The 19,249-nt window shown below is 45.1% G+C and overlaps 1 protein-coding gene across 1 annotated transcript in view; it reads left to right on the top strand.

The window, feature by feature from the left end:
- The window catches only part of LOC126335106 (sodium-coupled monocarboxylate transporter 1-like), a 121,283-nt gene that overhangs the window by 40,883 nt on the left and 61,151 nt on the right, over positions 1 to 19,249 (top strand). Inside the window, exons 5-6 of the mRNA XM_049998044.1 lie at positions 5,660 to 5,777; positions 18,868 to 18,935. Of these exons, the coding sequence (XP_049854001.1) occupies positions 5,660 to 5,777; positions 18,868 to 18,935 (186 nt within the window). The remainder of the gene's footprint in view (positions 1 to 5,659; positions 5,778 to 18,867; positions 18,936 to 19,249) is intronic.

The following is a 19,249-nucleotide window of genomic DNA, read 5'->3' as shown; positions in this document are numbered from 1 at the left end:
GGCTACTATGGCCCCACAAATCTAGATGTTGTACGATTCGACCAGCTGGACAAATGGAGACCCGCAATGAACCCCATTTGAAACTGAGTGAGATGCTGATAATACTGTCTCACACGAGTACCAGGCACCTTTGTGTCCTTCACAGTGATCACTCAACATCTGACACTGTTCAGTTCTCTTACATTCTCTACCAGGCCTAGTGACAGCACTAAACACGAACCACATGGAACGCTATTTCTATTTAGAACTGCAATTTCATTATCCTTTAATATAAAGGGAGTGGAAGGTCTTGACCCATACAGTGACCATTTCATTTCAACATATTTATTTGCATCATAGATAAATCATTAAGAGAACTACAATCATAAATCAGATAATAATTTCTTTAAGAAACGCCATTCAGGTAAACTTTACAAACTGCTTGTTATATAAAACCACAGATGAATTAATCTCTTTGCAAACACTTAATAAGAGGCATGAAATATTACATCACAGTCCTTGCAACGCTTTTCTGCCTTAAGAGCAATTATATTTCACGAATCGTTGGCAGGACTTGAATTACTTAACTTGATGCCAGCTGCTGGATCGATGAGGCGAAGACAGCAGACGTTGCTTAGTCCGATAGTAACAGCGTGTTCTTTCACGGAAGTGAGCATATGCATAGCTTCACGAGGTTGCCAAGAAGCCACAGCGCCGGCCCGCTGCTACTGACCTCAGTACGATCAAGCGCTAATTGACGCCCGTACTCAGGCACACCGTGCTCGCTGTCGTCTCTCCAACGTCTCGCTAATACGGGCACTTCAGCGTGCCGTGCCCAACGTTGTTCTCCCTTTTCCACTCTGTACTGCCCTCTATACCCTGAGTCGGCCCAGGCTCCAAAGACAAACATCTGCCAGAGGGAATCGATAGTGCCTAACCAAAGATAGCCCTGGCACCAGTCCCGCCACGGCTCACCTCACTAATCTACTGTGAAGGCAGTCCTACCTGTCACAGAGAACTGCAACTCTAATCACTCAAATACCCGTCGATCGTGTGTACTTGGACGAAGCTACATTGACATCGATGTCTTGCGCGAGCTTTACTTTTGTCAGCATCCACGGCCGCTATCTGCGATATTGCTGTTATTTTATTCACGGGAATAGGGCCGTGGTCCAAGGCAGAATTCTCCGCCTAACGTTTGTAGCTGTTTTCTGAGCCGTTGAAGCCTCTGATGAAGTCTCCAGTAGAGGACGACGAAACGTTAGGCAGAGGGCAGAGAATTATGCCTTGCACCATGGCCTTGTGTCATAAATCAGATATCAGAAATACAGTTTCACTTTTTTGTGTCCCGCAGTGTATTTAAGTATCAGTTACCCGCCCGGTTGGCCTGTAACCTCCCCCTCACTTATCGACCTTAATGACTGTAAAAATTAAACCACGTGTACCTAATGGAAATTTGGGAAAAGCAATCGTCACCGAAGTTAATCTATCGGTAAAGAGGGAGGAATGGGTTACATCTAAAGGAAAAAAAATGCAAATGAACTTGGTGGAAATAAATTTTGAAAAGGAGTAATGTTAATAAAGGAAGTAAATGTGCGGTCGTTACGTTAACAATTAATTGGCGTTAATTAGATATTTGACACTTGCGGAAAATTACGGTCGCCAGTCCTATGGACAACTACTGTAATAACTGAAAATGAAAGATTAATTCACATACACTCCTGGAAATGGAAAAAAGAACACATTGTCACCGGTGTGTCAGACCCCCCATACTTGCTCCGGACACTGAGAGAGGGCTGTACAAGCAATGATCACACGCACGGCACAGCGGACACACCAGGAACCGCGGTGTTGGCCGTCGAATGGCGCTAGCTGCGCAGCATTTGTGCACCGCCGCCGTCAGTGTCAGCCAGTTTGCCGTGGCATACGGAGCTCCATCGCAGTCTTTAACACTGGTAGCATGCCGCGACAGCGTGGACGTGAACCGTATGTGCAGTTGACGGACTTTGAGCGAGGGCGTATAGTGGGCATGCGGGAGGCCGGGTGGACGTACCGCCGAATTGCTCAATACGTGGGGCGTGAGGTCTCCACAGTACATCGATGTTGTCGCCAGTGGTCGGCGGAAGGTGCACGTGCCCGTCGACCTGGGACCGGACCGCAGCGACGCACGGATGCACGCCAAGACCGTAGGATCCTACGCAGTGCGGTAGGGGACTGCACCGCCACTTCCCAGCAAATTAGCGACACTGTTGCTCCTGGGGTATCGGCGAGGACCATTCACAACCGTCTCCATGAAGCTGGGCTACGGTCCCGCACACCGTTAGGCCGTCTTCCGCTCACGCCCCAACATCGTGCAGCCCGCCTCCAGTGGTGTCGCGACAGGCGTGAATGGAGGGACGAATGGAGACGTGTCGTCTTCAGCGATGAGAGTCGCTTCTGCCTTGGTGCCAGTGATGGTCGTATGCGTGTTTGGCGCCGTGCAGGTGAGCGCCACAATCAGGACTGCATACGACCGAGGCACACAGGGCCAACACCCGGCATCATGGTGTGGGGAGCGATCTCCTACACTGGCCGTACACCTCTGGTGATCGTCGAGGGGACACTGAATAGTGCACGGTACATCCAAACCGTCATCGAACCCATCGTTCTACCATTCCTAGACCGGCAAGGGAACTTGCTGTTCCAACAGGACAATGCACGTCCGCATGTATCCCGTGCCACCCAACGTGCTCTAGAAGGTGTAAGTCAACTACCCTGGCCAGCAAGATCTCTGGATCTGTCCCCCATTGAGCATGTTTGGGACTGGATGAAGCGTCGTCTCACGCGGTCTGCCCGTCCAGCACGAACGCTGGTCCAACTGAGCCGCCAGGTGGAAATGGCATGGCAAGCCGTTCCACAGGACTACATCCAGCATCTCTACGATCGTCTCCACGGGAGAATAGCAGCCTGCATTGCTGCGAAAGGTGGATATACACTGTACTAGTGCCGACATTGTGCATGCTCTGTTGCCTGTGTCTATGTGTCTGTGGTTCTGTCAGTGTGATCATGTGATGTATCTGACCCCAGGAATGTGTCAATAAAGTTTCCCCTTCCTGGGACAATGAATTCACGGTGTTCTTATTTCAATTTCCAGGAGTGTATATTTAGCACTAAAAGCCTGGCAACTGAAGGTTGACACGTGTTGTGTGAAAAACTGAATGTTTCTCAGAAGTAATAAATTTCGCTATACTCTGACTTAATTTAGCAAAAGAATTAATAAAACCGGAAAATTGAATATTAATTTAGTGACTGAAAAAAATGGTTCAAATGGCTCTGAGCACTATGGGACTCAACTGCTGAGGCCATAAGTCCCCTAGAACTTAGAACTACTTAAACCCAACTAACCTAAGGACATCACACACATCCATGCCCGAGGCAGGATTCGAACCTGCGACCGTAGCAGTCGCGCGGCTCCGGATTGAGCGCCTAGAACCGCTAGACCACCGCGGCCGGCTTGGTGACTGAAATTAATAGTGAACTTTGTTTCTGAAGCACTACGAAATTCAATAAAATAATGTTAGTCTTGGGCTACCTCAACAATCTTTGCAAAACCTACTTGAATATAGGCAATTTAGAAATAAGAGATTTAACTTTGAACTTGAATTAAATGATTCTGAACAATTAACAATACTAAAATTTAGTACGTACCAAGCTGAGCTGCAGTCACAGGTAAGCTAAAATATGGTAACAAAACTCGCACTCTTAATTTGTGCTTGTGTAATCTAAATATTGTAGCCAGTTATGAATACCTTAACTGAACTTTGAAATTAAAGCAGTGAAGTGGAATGATATTACTTTAATGCTGGCGTTTGAATTTCAACGACACTCGGGTTCATTCCGGAAAAGAAAGGGGCCCTGCTTGGTAATGCAATTGGACAATGAGCAACAAAGGTTAATGCTAAGGTGCTGTAAATTTTTCTGCCAAGTGGATCAGTTTTAAAAGCTGAGGTCTGCCGTACAGTTCTAAGACTTAACGTGCTTCCAGTCTTCCTTGTTGGTTGATTGAAGGTTTGAAGTCGTCGATCGAGGAGGTGGCGACAGTCACTCATTGTCAGCCGTCGCCGTTGCAGAAGCTGGATGTTGGCGCGCCTTCTTCTCGACACGGTCACCAGGCGAAACGGGTTCTTGATGTGCATCAGCTAATGCTTCCCGTCCGCGACACCGTATCAGAAACTATCATCGCAAGTTGAGCGCAATTACATGCTGCCAAACCCCGAAAGCGCGGCAACTCCCGGGAGCGTCGCACAACACACTTGCTCAACTGCACTACTCCAGCCAGACTCTGTCTGCTCTGCCCGCGCTCCACGCGGCAGAGTTAACACTACCACAGAACCTACACACTTTGGTTCTTCACACTACCTATCGATGTAATCGTTCGATAGCATAGTTTTCCCTAGGCCAGACCCAGCATATATATATATATATATATATATATATATATATATATATATATATAGTAAAACAATTACAATATATAAAGACACATAAATGTCATATGTTCAGGTAACAAAATAAGGAAAAAAATTATAGTACAATATATAGAAATAGGAGGACATGCATTTCCGGCGTTACAAGCCGTGCGGTCTAACGCACGGCTTTCCGGGCAGGAAGCAGCGCCTAGTGCCGGCACGATTGAGCTCGGTGGATTAGTGTCGAGGTCCGGTGAACCTGCCACCCTGTGGATGGTGTTTAGACGGTTTCCCGTCTCCCTCGGAGAATGGGGGCTGGTTCCCCTTATTCCGCCTCAGTTACACTATGTCGGCGATTGCTGCGCAAACAAGTTCTCCACGTACGCGTACACCACCATTACTCTACCACGCAAACATAAGGGGTTACACTCGTCTGGTGTGAGACGTTCCCTGGGGGGTCCACCGGGGGCCGAACCGCACAATCACCCTGGGTGGGGCGGCGAAGGGGTGAAGTGGACTGCGGTAGTCGTCGTGGGGTTGTGGACCACTGCTGCTGCGGCGGGGACGGAGCTTCTCCGTCGTTTCTAGGTCTCCGATTAACATACAATACAATACAATACAATACAATACAATACAATACAATAACAGTTCACACATTTATTTCAGACGGATGGTGGTGGTGGTTAATGTTTAACGTCCCGTCGACAATGAGGTCATTAGAGACGAAGCGCAAGCTCGGGTTAGGGAAGGATTGGGAAGGAAATCGGCCGTGCCCTTTTGAAGGAACCATCCCGGCATTTGCCTGAAACGATTTAGGGAAATCACGGAAAACCTAAATCAGGATGGCCGGAGACGGGATTGAACCGTCGTCCTCCCGAATGCGAGTCCAGTGTGCTAACCACTGCGCCACCTCGCTCGGTTTTCAGACGGAGCACGCACATCCAGTAATTGAATGTGACATCCCTTCGCAACGATTCGATCGTTTGGAAGAGATCGCGTTGGACATAGCACCTGAGGCGTTATCACGTCCGGTCGTTGTCATGCCCTAATACTCATTACTTTATAACCATAACTGCTGCTTTCAACAATTCAGTTCGCGTTTGCAGAGGGAGTACGGTACCTACACGGACATCGTGCACTGATATGACTGTGCGCTTGTAAGCCCTATGTTGTTTTACACATGTGTCTCTCCAAGTCTGATTCCAGAGACTGTAAAGTGTGGCGTGTTGCAGTACCTGGAGATGCGGTTCGGGCGCGGCGTGCGCAGCCTTGCGGCCGCCATGTACGTCGTCCAGATGACGCTCTACACCTCCGTCGCCGTCTACGCACCCGCTCTGGCCCTCAGCGCAGGTGAGATGCTCTTTGCAACTCGCGCACAAGGCACTGTGCGGTTACAAGAGTCGAAGGACGTGAAGGGGAAGCAGTGTTTGAGAAGGGAGAGAGGAAGCGTTGTAGCCTACCTCCTGTGTTATTCAGTCTGTACATTGAGCAAGCAGCAAACGAAACCAAGGAGAAATTTACGAAGTGAATTATAGTTCAGGGAGAACAAATGAAAACTATAAGGATTTTCCATGATACTGTTAGTCCGTCAATAGAGGGTAAAGGTCTAGATAGATCAGTTGATCATGATGGATAGCGTCTTGAAATCGAAAAAAGTAAAACAAGAATAACTGAATCTAGTTGAAGTAAATCATACGATGCTGAAGGATTAGATTAAAAAATGAGACGCTATAAGTAGCAGATGAGTTTTGTTATTTGGACACCAAAATAACTAACGATGACAATGGGCAAAGTAAAATGGATATAAAATGCAGACTCTCAACAGCAAGAAAAGCATTTCTGGAAAAAAGGAATCTGTTAGTATCAAATATAGATACAAATACAGGAAGTATCTGTCTGCAAGTATCTCTCTGGAGAGTAACCTTATATGGAAGTGAAATGTGGACGATGAACGGTTAAAACGGAAGATCATAGAATCATTTTAAATGCAGAAGCCGCGCGGGATTAGCCGAGTAGTCTTTGGCGCTGCAGTCATGGACTGTGCGGATGGTCCCGGCGGAGGTTCGAGTCCTCCCTCGGGCATGGGTGTGTGTGTTTGTCCTCAGGATAATTTAGGTTAAGTAGTGTGTAAGCTTAGGGACTGATGACCTTAGCAGTTAAATTCCATAAGATTTCACAAACATTTGAACTTTTTTTTTTTTAATTGCAGAGGACTGTTCAACATTTGATGGGCAGATTGAATAACTGATAAGAAGATAGAGAATGAAACTGCAGAAAACAAAAAATTATGACATAATTTGACTAAAAGTTGGGACTGGTTGATGTGACACATAATGAGGCACCAAGGAGTCGTGAATTTGGTAATGTCCCGGTGGAGGGGGGGGGGGGGGGGGGGGAGGAAGGTGGCGAGGTATAAAATTTGTAGAGGGAGACCGAGTCTCGCATACGCTAAGCAGGCTCAGTAGTTATGCTTAGATGAAGAGACATGCACAGGATAGACTAGATAGACTAGCTAGGAGAGCGGTATCTAACCAGACTGACGCGACGACATCTAGATGCAGCATGTGTCTTTCTTGTGCATATCTCACAAAAAAACCTAGAAAACGCGTTCGGTAGCGTAAAATGATGTAAGATAGACATACAGAAGCACGGGTAATATGCAGACAGCTACAAGAGCCAAGAGGGGGCAACAAGAATAGAAGACCAAGTAATTTGTGCATCTAAGAAACAATGAATCAAATGAATCAAATGTTTAGAAATGCGACTGAAAGCCAGGGTGAAACGATACAAATGATAAGATTTACTGATGACATCTACATCTACATCATACTCCACAAGCCACCAAATGATGTATGGTAGAGGGTTCTTTTTGTACCACTGAGCCCTCCAACCCTGTGCGTGGGAAGGATTGTCGGTAAGCCTCTGTATTGGGTCTAACTCCTCGGATTTTCTCCTCATGGTCTTTAAGCGAGACGTATGTAGGAGGAAGTAATATGCTGTCCGACTCTTTCCGGAAAGTGCTCTCTCGAAAATTCAATAGCAAATCTCTACTTCATCCACAACGCCTCTCTTGTAGCGTGTGCCAATGGAATTTGTTGAGCATCTCCGTAACGCTCTCTCGCCAGCTAAACGATCCCGTGACGAGACGCGCCGCTCTTCGTTGGACCATCTCTATCTCTTCTACACTCCTGGAAATTGAAATAAGAACACCGTGAATTCATTGTCCCAGGAAGGGGAAACTTTATTGACACATTCCTGGGGTCAGATACATCACATGATCACACTGACAGAACCACAGGCACATACACACAGGCAACAGACCATGCACAATGTCGGCACTAGTACAGTGTATATCCACCTTTCGCAGCAATGCAGTCTGCTATTCTCCCATGGAGACGATCGTAGAGATGCTGGATGTAGTCCTGTGGAACGGCTTGCCATGCCATTTCCACCTGGCGCCTCAGTTGGACCAGCGTTCGTGCTGGACGTGCAGACCGCGTGAGACGACGCTTCATCCAGTCCCAAACATGCTCAATGGGGGACAGATCCGGAGATCTTGCTGGCTAGGGTAGTTGACTTACACCTTCTAGAGCAAGTTGAGTGGCACGGGATACATGCGGACGTGCATTGTCCTGTTGGAACAGCAAGTTCCCTTGCCGGTCTAGGAATGGTAGAACGATGGGTTCGATGACGGTTGGGATGTACCGTGCACTATTCAGTGTCCCCTCGACGATCACCAGAGGTGTACGGCCTGTGTAGGAGATCGCACCCCACACCATGATGCCGGGTGTTGGCCCTGTGTGCCTCGGTCGTATGCAGTCCTGATTGTGGCGCTCACCTGCACGGCGCCAAACACGCATACGACCATCATTGGCACCAAGGCAGAAGCGACTCTCATCGCTGAAGACGACACGTCTCCATTCGTCAATCCATTCACGTCTGTCGCGACACCACTGGAGGCGGGCTGCACGATGTTGGGGCGTGAGCGGAAGACGGCCTAACGGTGTGCGGGACCGTAGCCCAGCTTCATGGAGACGGTTGCGAATGGTCCTCCCGATACCCCAGGAGCAACAGTGTCCGTAATTTGCTGGGAAGTGGCGGTGCGGTCCCCTACGGCACTGCGTAGGATCCTACGGTCTTGGCGTGCATCCGTGCGTCGCTGCGGTCCGGTCCCAGGTCGACGGGCACGTGCACCTTCCGCCGACCACTGGCGACAACATCGATGTACTGTTGAGACCTCACGCCCCACGTGTTGAGCAATTCGGCGGTACGTCCACCCGGCCTCCCGCATGCCCACTATACGCCCTCGCTCAAAGTCCGTCAACTGCACATACGGTTCACGTCCACGCTGTCGCGGCATGCTACCAGTGTTAAAGACTGCGATGGAGCTCCGTATGCCACGGCAAACTGGCTGACACTGACGGCTGCAGTGCACAAATGCTGCGCAGCTAGCGCCATTCGACGGCCAACACCGCGGTTCCTGGTGTGTCCGCTGTGCCGTGCGTGTGATCATTGCTTGTACAGCCCTCTCGCAGTGTCCGGAGCAAGTATGGTGGGTCTGACACACCGGTGTCAATGTGTTCTTTTTTCCATTTCCAGGAGTGTATCAGTCCTACCTGATAGGGATCTCAGGCAGATGAACAATACTCAATAATCCGTGGAACAAGCACCTTATAAGCCACTTCCTTCGTGGATGAGTTACATTTCCTTAAGATTCTTCCGACGAATCTGAGTCTGACCTCTGCTTTTCCCACTGTTTGTTTTATATGGTCATTCCACTTGAGGTCGCTCTGGATAGTTACGCCTGAACGCTTTACGGCAGACGTTGTCTCCAGCTGTTTGTCATCAATAGTATAGCTGTACAGCAGCGGATTTCTTTTCCTTTCTACGCGCAATACGTTACTTTATTTACATTCATAGTCAACTGCCAGAGTCTGCACCATTCACCAATTCTCCGCAGATCATTCTGTAGATTCTTACTATCTTCTGGTGTTGATTCTTTGGTATAGACAACTGCATCATCTGCAAATAGCCTTAAACAGCATCCTACGCTTTCTACTAGACCATTTGTATATATTGTAAACAGCAACGGTCCTATCACATTTCCCTGTGGCACTCCGGTTATTACCTTTACATCTGTCGATTTTCTCCCGTTATCATCGCTATCCTCAGCGAAAGCGAAGAAGAATTAATGGGCCGGTTGAATGGGATGAACGGTCTAACGTGCACAGAGTAAAGATTGAGAGCAAACCGTATGGAGACCTAAACGTTGAGGAGCAACAGCAATGAGATCTGCGACAAACTTAACATTAAAATTCGGGACGTCGTAGTACACGAAATGAATAATTTTACTACCTTGAAAGTAAAATTACACTTGACGGACCTGGCAAGGGGAACATGAAGAGCAGACTAACATAGGCAGAGAAGACATTCCTGGCCAAAACAGTCCATTAGTAACATACATAGGCCTTAATTTGAGAAACATTTTTCTCGGAATCTCCGTTTGGAGCAAAGCATTTTATGCAAGCGAATCATAGACTGTTGAAAAACGGGAAAAGAAGAAGAGACTCGAAGCGTTTTCGCTGGGATGCTACAGAAGGATGTTGAAAATTAGGTGGACTGATCAATGAGGAGGTCCTCCACAGACGCGGGATCAAAAGAAATAAGAACAGACAGGAAGATAGAAACTGAGTGTAAACAGTCGGAAGTAACTTCAGTGGTTGTAGAACATGCTGCAGAGGGAATAACCTTTAAGGGAACATAGAGATGCTAATATATCCAACAAGTACTAGACGACGTTTGGTATAAGTGCTACTTTGAGATGAAGCGGTTGGCACAGGAGAGAGAGCTGTGACGGGCCGCATCAAGCCAGTCACAACACTGAAGACTTCAAAAAAATAAATTGACACACAAACCTTCTAACTAGCTTTTAGTACGGGATGTTCAAAAAGTCTCTCTGCGGTGGTGTATGATTGTTAGCCGCGCGTGCTGTATGCCGCAGTGAATATACCGAAATGAAACTCAGTGAAATACAAGTTATTAATTTATTGAATATTCATTTTTACTTACAAATTTTCACATTAAGTTTTGAAACTGTCCCACCTGTTGTTGAATACACAATTCAATTCGTCTAATCATGTTTCCAAACACAAGTTGTAACATTTCTTCTGTAACAGAAGCAGTGAAGTGGATATTGCAGTTTTAAATTCACCGATAGATTTTGGACGGTTTTTATATACAGTTTCTTTCGCTGCACTCCAGAAGAAAAAGTCGGGTGGTGTTAGGTCAGGCGATCGTGGAGGCCAAAGTCCCTGTGAAATTAAGCGATCACCAAAAACATCAGCAGGTAGCGACATTGAAACGCGTGCTGTATGCGCGGTTGCACCATCTTGTTGAAAATAACCGTTCAGTATTTCGCTCAACACAAGTTCTCCTATGAATGGGTACAGAATATCACTGCAGTATCGTTGTGCGTTTATTGTTTCGCTCAAAAATATGGGACCCACAATCCGACGTCTAGAAATTGCAATCCAAATTCCTATTTTCACAGAATGAAGTGATTCCTCATGAATACACAATGGATTCGCAGTACTCCACATACGAGAATTTTGCGAGTTCATGTACTCGGATAAATGAAACCACGCCTCATCAGTGAAAAACGTTTCATTAAGAATATCCCTTCCATTTTGTTGAACGAAATTTTTGGACCATTAGCAATAATACAGTCTCTTGCCATTATCAGTATTCTTCAGTTCTTGCACGACTGTCACTTAGTATGGGAAAAGTTCTCATTTTTTCCTTACAGATGTGTGGGCCGTTCCGACAGAAACATCGAATTCGTGGGCGAGTTTTCTTACTGACTTGTTCGGACTCATGGACATTTTATCGGAAATATCGAGTAGTTTATCCTCAGAAAAAACGCTAGGATGACCACTTCTCGGTGCATCTGTCACTGAACCCGTACTTCGAAATTTGTTAATAAAATCTCTCACAGTATCGCGATGCGGGAGTTTTGTCTCCGAGAAAACTGAATTAAATGTTTGACGAACTGAAACTGTGTATTTACCGCCAGTTTCGAACACACGTTCTTCAATGGTTAGCATTTTAACAGTGACAAAAACGAAACCAACGAACAAAGGAACTAAACTTAAAGGTTCATGTCAACACGTAACGACACACACCAACGATACTACTGACGAAACAGTGGAATGTTGGAAGTGTCCACTTGAAGGGTAGTAACCCAGACATGCTAACAATCATATGGCACTGCGGAGAGACTTTTTGAACACCCCGTAGAATCAGTCTTATCAACTGTACCGTTCCTACATCTACATCATACCCCGCCAGCTACCTAACGATGTGTGGCGGAGGGTTCTTCTGATACCACTAAGTGATCGTCCCTTCCCTGTTCCACTTGCGAATAGCGCGTGAGAAGTGAATGTCGGTAATCCTCCTTTTTAGTTCTAATTTCTCGAATTTTCTCGTCGTGGTCGTGTCTTGAGATGTATACGGGATGAAGTGGCATGTTGTTCGACGCTTACCGGAAGGTGCTATCTCGATCTGTCAATAGTAAACCTCTCCGTGATGTAAAACTCCTCTTTTGTAACGTCCACCACTGGAGATTGTTGAACATCTGTGTAACGTTCTTGTGCCAACCAAATGAACGCGTGACGAAGCGTGCCGCTCTTCTTTGCATCTTCTGCATCTCTTCTAGCATTCCTACCTGGTTAGGGTTCCATATTGATAAACACTGCTCAAAAATCGGTAAACAAACGCCTTGTAAGCCACATCGTTCGTCGATGAATTACGTTTCCTTCCTACGAGTGGCAGTCTAGCATCTCCTTTTCCGTGCCAGCACCGACAGAACGCCTCAACTTGTCCATGACAGCTCTACACCCCCTACAATACTGAGGGACTGCTCAAATACGTGTATACCACCACACCTTTCTCCTGAGCACATTAAGATTTTTTCGTGTCCCACAAGTAACATTCACTCTCAACAACGCAGTGAATGATTTAATTAGCCCCTTATTTAGACGCCATTAATATAATAGTGGGTTTGAAAAGGACCCACGTTTGAGGCTAACTAATGTTGATTACGTTCATTAGTTGTGGCATAATAGCACATGGATGCGGTACATGCAATTATCTCTATGTATAAAAGATAATGTCCTGACTGACTTGGCATCCCCCAGGCCAAATCGCTAAGGACAGAAATTTGCAATTTAGAGAGTCTATTGATCTTACACCGTAGGCATCGTTTAAGAAGCTATTCTTCGTAATTCCAACACTAAGGTGGGGAAACACAGAAGTAAAGGTTTTTTTAAAAAATGCCGTTTTGAAGCTAGAAGTACAAAAATTGATATTTGGTTTCTGAGTGTTTCGGCATTTTTGGAAAATCAGCTCCTCAGGCGTCAACGGCCTTGCTGCAGCGGCAGCACCAGATCCCGTCAGATCACCGAAGTTAAGCGCTGTCGTATGGGTTACCATCAGGTCTGCCGAGAGCTATTGGAAAGTCGGGTGCACTCAGCCCTCGTGAGGCAAACTGAGGAGCTACTTGATTGAGAAGTAGCGGCTCCGGTCTGGGAAACTGACATACGGCCAGGAGAGCTGTGTGTTGAACACATGCCCCTCCCTCCATATCCGCATCCAGTGACTCCTGTGGGCTGAGGATGACACAGCGGTCAGTGGGTACCGTGGGGCCTTCCAAGGCCTGTTTGGACGGAATTCAACTCCTAAGGCCGTGAAATACAGAGTGAAATTTTTTAAAAATAAACCATTACTAAAGAATTACTAAAGCGTTTTAAAGCTACATCTATGAAAAGTAGTATTTGCCTTTTCAGCCAAAAATTAAAAAAATACGTGTTTTAGCGTTTTTGGAAATTAATTCGCTAGGAGGGATGAAATGTTTTATGATAATATTTCATTTTTATTTGGCTTCTCACTTAGAAATACAAAAATTCTTGTTTCATTGTTTTTGCAAAGTTGCTCCCTGGAAGGGTTTTTTGAAATCCACATCTAAGGAAGTGAAATAGGGGATGAAAGGTTTTTTGAAAAATGAATCATTATTAAAGAAACACTAAAGCATTTTTAAGCTACATGTATGAAATTTGGTTTTTAGCTTCTCAGCTAGAAATAAAAAGATACGTGTTTCAGTGTTTTTGGGAATTTATCCCATAAGAGAGTGAAATAGGAGATGAAAATTTTCATGAAAATATTTCGTTATCTCGTTTAGAAATGAAGAGCTATTACGAAGGTTGACTGAAAAGTAATGCCTCCATCTTCGTAACTCTTCAACAGTTGGCAGCATTAGTATGTTGCAGGTACTGGCTTGTTCCGTAGCCTCTTCTCTACAACTCCAGTTGACGGGAAGCCTTAGCATTGAACGGTTGTGTTGTTACAGTGTAAGGTATAGAATCCTGCGGAGGCGGTCGGTCAATGCGACTTAAGCAACCTGCAGTCATTGAATTCTTAACAGCAGAAGGTGTCACCCCAAAAGAGATTCATCAGGGAATGAAAGCAGTTTACGGTGATTGTGTTGATGTGAGTACTGTGCGTCATTGGGCGAGTAAGTTTAAAGTTGTTGAGGCGGGAACACCTGACCTGCGTGACAAACAAAGAGTTGGACATCCCCTGACAGCAACCACCAAGTTTCACAAGCAAAATGTTGACAGATTGATTGAGGACGATTGCTGTATCATTCAGAGAGAAACTGCAAGCACAATCGGCATTTCACAAGAACGTGTGGGTCACATTATTGCTTTGCTTGACTCTCGGAAGATCTGAGCACGCTTTTCATGCCACCACAGCAGAACGTCAGAGACTGAATCTCACCACCGTACGGCATCCTCCATACAGTCCAGATTTAGCGCCGTCTGACTGCCATCTGTTCCCGATAATGAAAGACCATCTGCGGGGACATCATTATGCTTCTGATGAAGACGTTGAGAGAACTGTGTTGCGGAAACTGAGTGTCGACTTCTTCCGCGACGGCTTCAGAAAAATTGTTCATCGTTGGCAGAAATGTATCCAATTGGCTGGTAATTATGTGGGAAAGTGAATATTGGTAATTTGATTTATTACAATATTCCCATCCAAACCCAATTAACGAAGGTGGAGGCATTACTTTTCATTCAACCCTTCTCTATTGTAGGCATCGTTTAAGGAGAGATTTTCCGAAATTAAACCCGTAAGGGGTGAACAAGGGGATGAAAGTTTTTCTGAAAATATGTCGCTGTTTACGCAATTTTGAATGTAGAACCTCGAAAAATGGTATTTGATTTCTCGGTCAGAAAAAAAATGTATTTCATCTTTTTGGAAATTCAACCGCTGAGAGGGTGAAATAGGGATGAAAATTATCATGAAAAGATTTCGTTATCTCGCTTAAAGGTAAATAAATGTGTTGTAGGGGATGAATGTTTCATTGGAAATATGACCAAATTATATCAAAAGGTAGGATTAACGAAGACGTCACACTCCGCCTACCAGAATCGCTTTTTGGTGAAAAGTGCAGTCGGTAAAGATAATCCCTCAGTGGCCTTAATTAAACCATACCGTGTAAGCAAGCGAAGCAGCCGGCCCTAAGCTAGTAACAAATGAAAGAATAATGTGCACAAGCTACACACATGGAAACAAAACAAACACATTACAAGCTGCAGGCATATCAATAGAGTGTATAATAATTCTTTTGTTTCCAGCCGATATGTCTATTCGGAATACTCCGCGATTGAATGCAGCTCTCTTTTATATAGCAGTGGCTAGCACACTGGACTCGCATTCGGGAGGACGACGGTTCAATCCCGTCTCCGGCCATCCTGATTTAGGTTTTCCGTGATTTCCCTAAATCGCTCCAGGCAAATGCCGAGATGGTTCCTTTGAAAGGGCAAGGCCGACTTCTTTCCCCGTCCTTATCTAATCCGATGAGACCGATGACCTCGCTGTCTGGTCTCCCCCCTCAAACAACCCAACCCCAACCCAACCCTTCCCTTTATAAAATTTAGTCTCGCACAATTCATATCTTTCAATCACACACAATTTTTTAAAAAAGGAAAGAATAATGCGCCCATTGTAAAAACGCAAATCTCAGGGTAACTTCCCAGAGTTTTATTTATTACTTTGAGAGAAAGAGTAGATTGCTAGAGAGACCTTTATTGGAGTCATTAAGGGAATAGCTTTAATAGGCGCGACAGTTCATCTGTCAGCGGCACTCTTTGTGACCATGAGAGAGGCGCGTCTGTCAGCAGTTTTGCGCTGGCTGCTGTCATATACGTCAGTCACGGATTACACGCACCATCAGAGTCTTGCTCAGCCTCCCAGAAAACACAAAAGTGCCTTACATCAGGCCTAGCAGCAAAATGAAGCCTAGCATCTCTCGCCTACCGTTCTGCAAAATTTTGCTATTTGCATGTCCGTGAATCCGGTGGGCCAACGGCCTTTTCGCAGTGGTAACACCGGTTCCCGTCAGATCAACGAAGTTAAGCGCTGTCGGGCTGGGCTAGCACTTTTATGGGTGACCATCCGGTCCGCCGAGCACTGTTGGCAAGCGGGGTGCACTCAGCCCTTGTGAGGCAAATTGAGGAGCTACTTGATTGAGAAGTAGCGGCTGCGGTCTCGAAAAATCACATACGGCAGGGAGAGCGGTATGCTGACCACAGACCCCTCCATATCCGCATCCAGTGACGCCTGTCGGCTGAAGATTATACGGTGGGCGGTCGGCACCTTTGGGCCTTCATGGTCTGTGCGGAGACGAGTGAATCTGGAGGGTCAGCTGGGATTCTTCTTCTCGCCAAATGAATTATTTGTTATAAACTTTTGTTGCTTTTGCGTGAAATTCTCTTCTCCCACGCTAAAAGATCCACACTTGCCCATGAATATCTCATCCAAAAGCGTTCCTATGTAATATTGTTTGTGTTTACTTTCTGCGACACCTACAAAAGAACAATTCCTGGCTGGGACTTCAATTTGTAAGTTCCCTTCAACAGTCTCCATAGTACAGATGTCGCCAGCAGGACAAGCCCCGTGTCGGCTCCCTCACACCTGCATCTACAGTAACCTAACCAAACAGCATTACTGTCTAGCGAGGGGAGACTGTTTGGGACGGTATTAATCTGTCAAGAGGCTTTGTCTCCCAGTGCCTTGGCGGCACAACTAAATTTTGTAAAGGGAAGCTGCATCTAATCTAGGCGTATTCCGAACAGATATATCGGCTGGAAATAAAACAATTATAATGCACTCTATTGATACTGCAACCTATCGATTGAACAAAAGTTGTTCAGACATATTAAAAAAAGGTAATGACAAGCCATTTATTGGGCTCTAAAACAAATGATTCTCACTATTCAATAAATCATCTGTCACATATAATGAAGTTCTAAAAGCAGAGCCCAAAGAGATTTCATTTGAAAATACTTTTTGGTGATTGTCGAATAATTTATTTCCATGAGTAGTTTCTTAAATTGTTTTACGGATGAGTAAATCACTTCTTTCTGGGCATAAGCTATGTCCGTTGGAGGACAAGAATCTTTTTTCCATCAACTACCGTATTTATGAAAACTTATATAATCTTAAAATTGAATCAATTGTTGCCAACAAATTTCATTAGTTAATAAAAGTACCTTGAGGTTGTTACAGACATTCCCGGCTGTTGGCAAACAGATGTTTACACATTCAACTTGTGTAATATACTTTGATCCTCGCAATGACTACTATTTCCCTAAGTATGTCCCATCTAGAAATATTGTCTTTTTAAAATCAGTGAATCAAATAATACAACTACATTAACTTGGTACTGGTTCCTACGTCCACAAATTTTAAGAGTTAGTCTTATGACACAATCACTTGAGTGTTAACGTTTAGGCAGGTTTGCTACACCGTTCATCCAAATTTTCATCAATAAACGCGCCAGAAACGGCACTTGTGAGTCGTCGTAAAAATCATTAAGCAAACGTCGGCCGGAAATCTCAACACGAAAGCCAAGAAGGGTCCACGAACCCCTCAACAATTTGTGATGCGCAAATGATTTAGAAATCTGATCCGCAAGTAACTTAGACATCCCTACCTTGTTTGCTCTTTATTGCTGGAATACTACATTAATCGAGATTGTTAAATTTTTGCCTGAGCAAAACTTCACCAGCCGGTCATTTTAAAGCCTAAAACAAAACCATTTTCTTAAAACTAGTTGGTAACTTTCACAAAAAGAGAAAAAGAGAACTTACTACTTTTCTCTGTAGATGTTTGTTTTCTCAGTCTGACGACGTAAGTTTGAATCTGCTCTTTGGGGTGCTCTGGCCGCTATATTGAATAACATCCGGATCTCAATCTGGCAAACAGTTTTTACTCGTCCTAAATTATCTATATCGAGAGTTTTTAGTGACCTCGTTGGGAATCCTAATATCGAGATCCTCGGTTTTCCAAAATTCTTGCAAAGACCAGCGATCTATCGCCTATCATGTACTTATTCAGTCTACTGTGTCTTTTATAGCAGGCGTAAGAGAGAAAAAGGGAAGGAGGCAGATGAGAAAAAAAGATTAGAATCATAGAGAACTACATCATTGGAAGTATGGACAGACGAAAAAGGGGTCATGTAGAAGTAAGGTGAGGGTCACGAAAAGCAAGAGGAGGAGAATGGAAGAAAAGAACAGAAAAGGAAGCGTTGAAAGAGAACAGGCATGGAGAGAAAGAAGAAATGGACGGATATAGGGAGCAGGCATCGATGTAAGAGAAGAAAAGACAGTAGGAGAAGCAGAAGCGTCGAAGAAAAGAAGAAAATGGTTCAAATGGCTCTGAACACTATGGGACTCAACTGCTGTGGTTATCAGTCCCCTAGAACTTAGAACTACTTAAACCTAACTAACCTAAGGACATCACACACATAGGCAGGATTCGAACCTGCGACCGTAGCAGTCGCACGGTTCCGGACTGCGCGCCTAGAACCACGAGACCACCGTGGCCGGCGGAGAAAAGAAGAAGAAAAAGGATTAGCTGTCAGGTAATGAGGTGTAACAAAAGACTTGTTAGGGACGATGAGGGAGAAGGACAGATAGAAGATGAGAATAAAAAATAGTAGAAATAGGGAGGAACTAAGAGTGCGAATTAGGAACAACAACGTAATATGAGACTTGCATTCTCGGAGGCTGCAAATGTTGGTCCCCTCAGGATAGACTCAAAGCTCCCATTTGATGTTCATGGTTTGTTGTTTGTGATGAACTGGGAGGAGTTCTTGACGCACCCCATGTTGCGCCTATACGGTAGCTCTGAAGTGATCCTGTTCCAAAGTACACCATGTAGCAGTAATTACGAGAACTTTACATTTTATGGAAAACTGCTGCTTGCTGGGTATCAACGCAACAGTAGATATTTTTTTTTTGTTTTATGCTATGTTACTGTACAAGTTTGGCTGGGCACACTTCCTTACTAACATGGCGGTGTCCATGTGTTCCAGTGACTGGACTCAACGTCTACCTGGCCGTTACCTGTGTCTACGCAGTATGCATCATCTACTCATCTCAGGTCAGTCTATGTATCAATGTATTTAGGCTGTAAGTGCAACAAAATCTGTTTGCTCCTTTTCTTTTCTCATTTTCTTCCTCATATACTCAATCTCTTATTCTTCCGCTACAACCTGCCCCTCTATCCTTCTCGTCGTCCACCTCTCCTTCCTGTCATTTTTCTCCACTATTTCCTCTTGCCTTCAGCTCTTACCTCGTTTGTTCTCATCATCTATAGACTATTCCATATCTTTTATTTTTTTCTTCTAATCAACACCCTACTTGCCTTCTTACACTTTCGCACCAACTGTTTGGTCAGAGACGACCAAGCTGATT

The sequence above is a fragment of the Schistocerca gregaria genome, chromosome 2 (genome assembly GCF_023897955.1).
Source record: "Schistocerca gregaria isolate iqSchGreg1 chromosome 2, iqSchGreg1.2, whole genome shotgun sequence".
Classification (NCBI taxonomy): Eukaryota; Metazoa; Arthropoda; class Insecta; order Orthoptera; family Acrididae; genus Schistocerca; species Schistocerca gregaria.
This window is presented reverse-complemented; position numbering and strand designations above follow the sequence as displayed.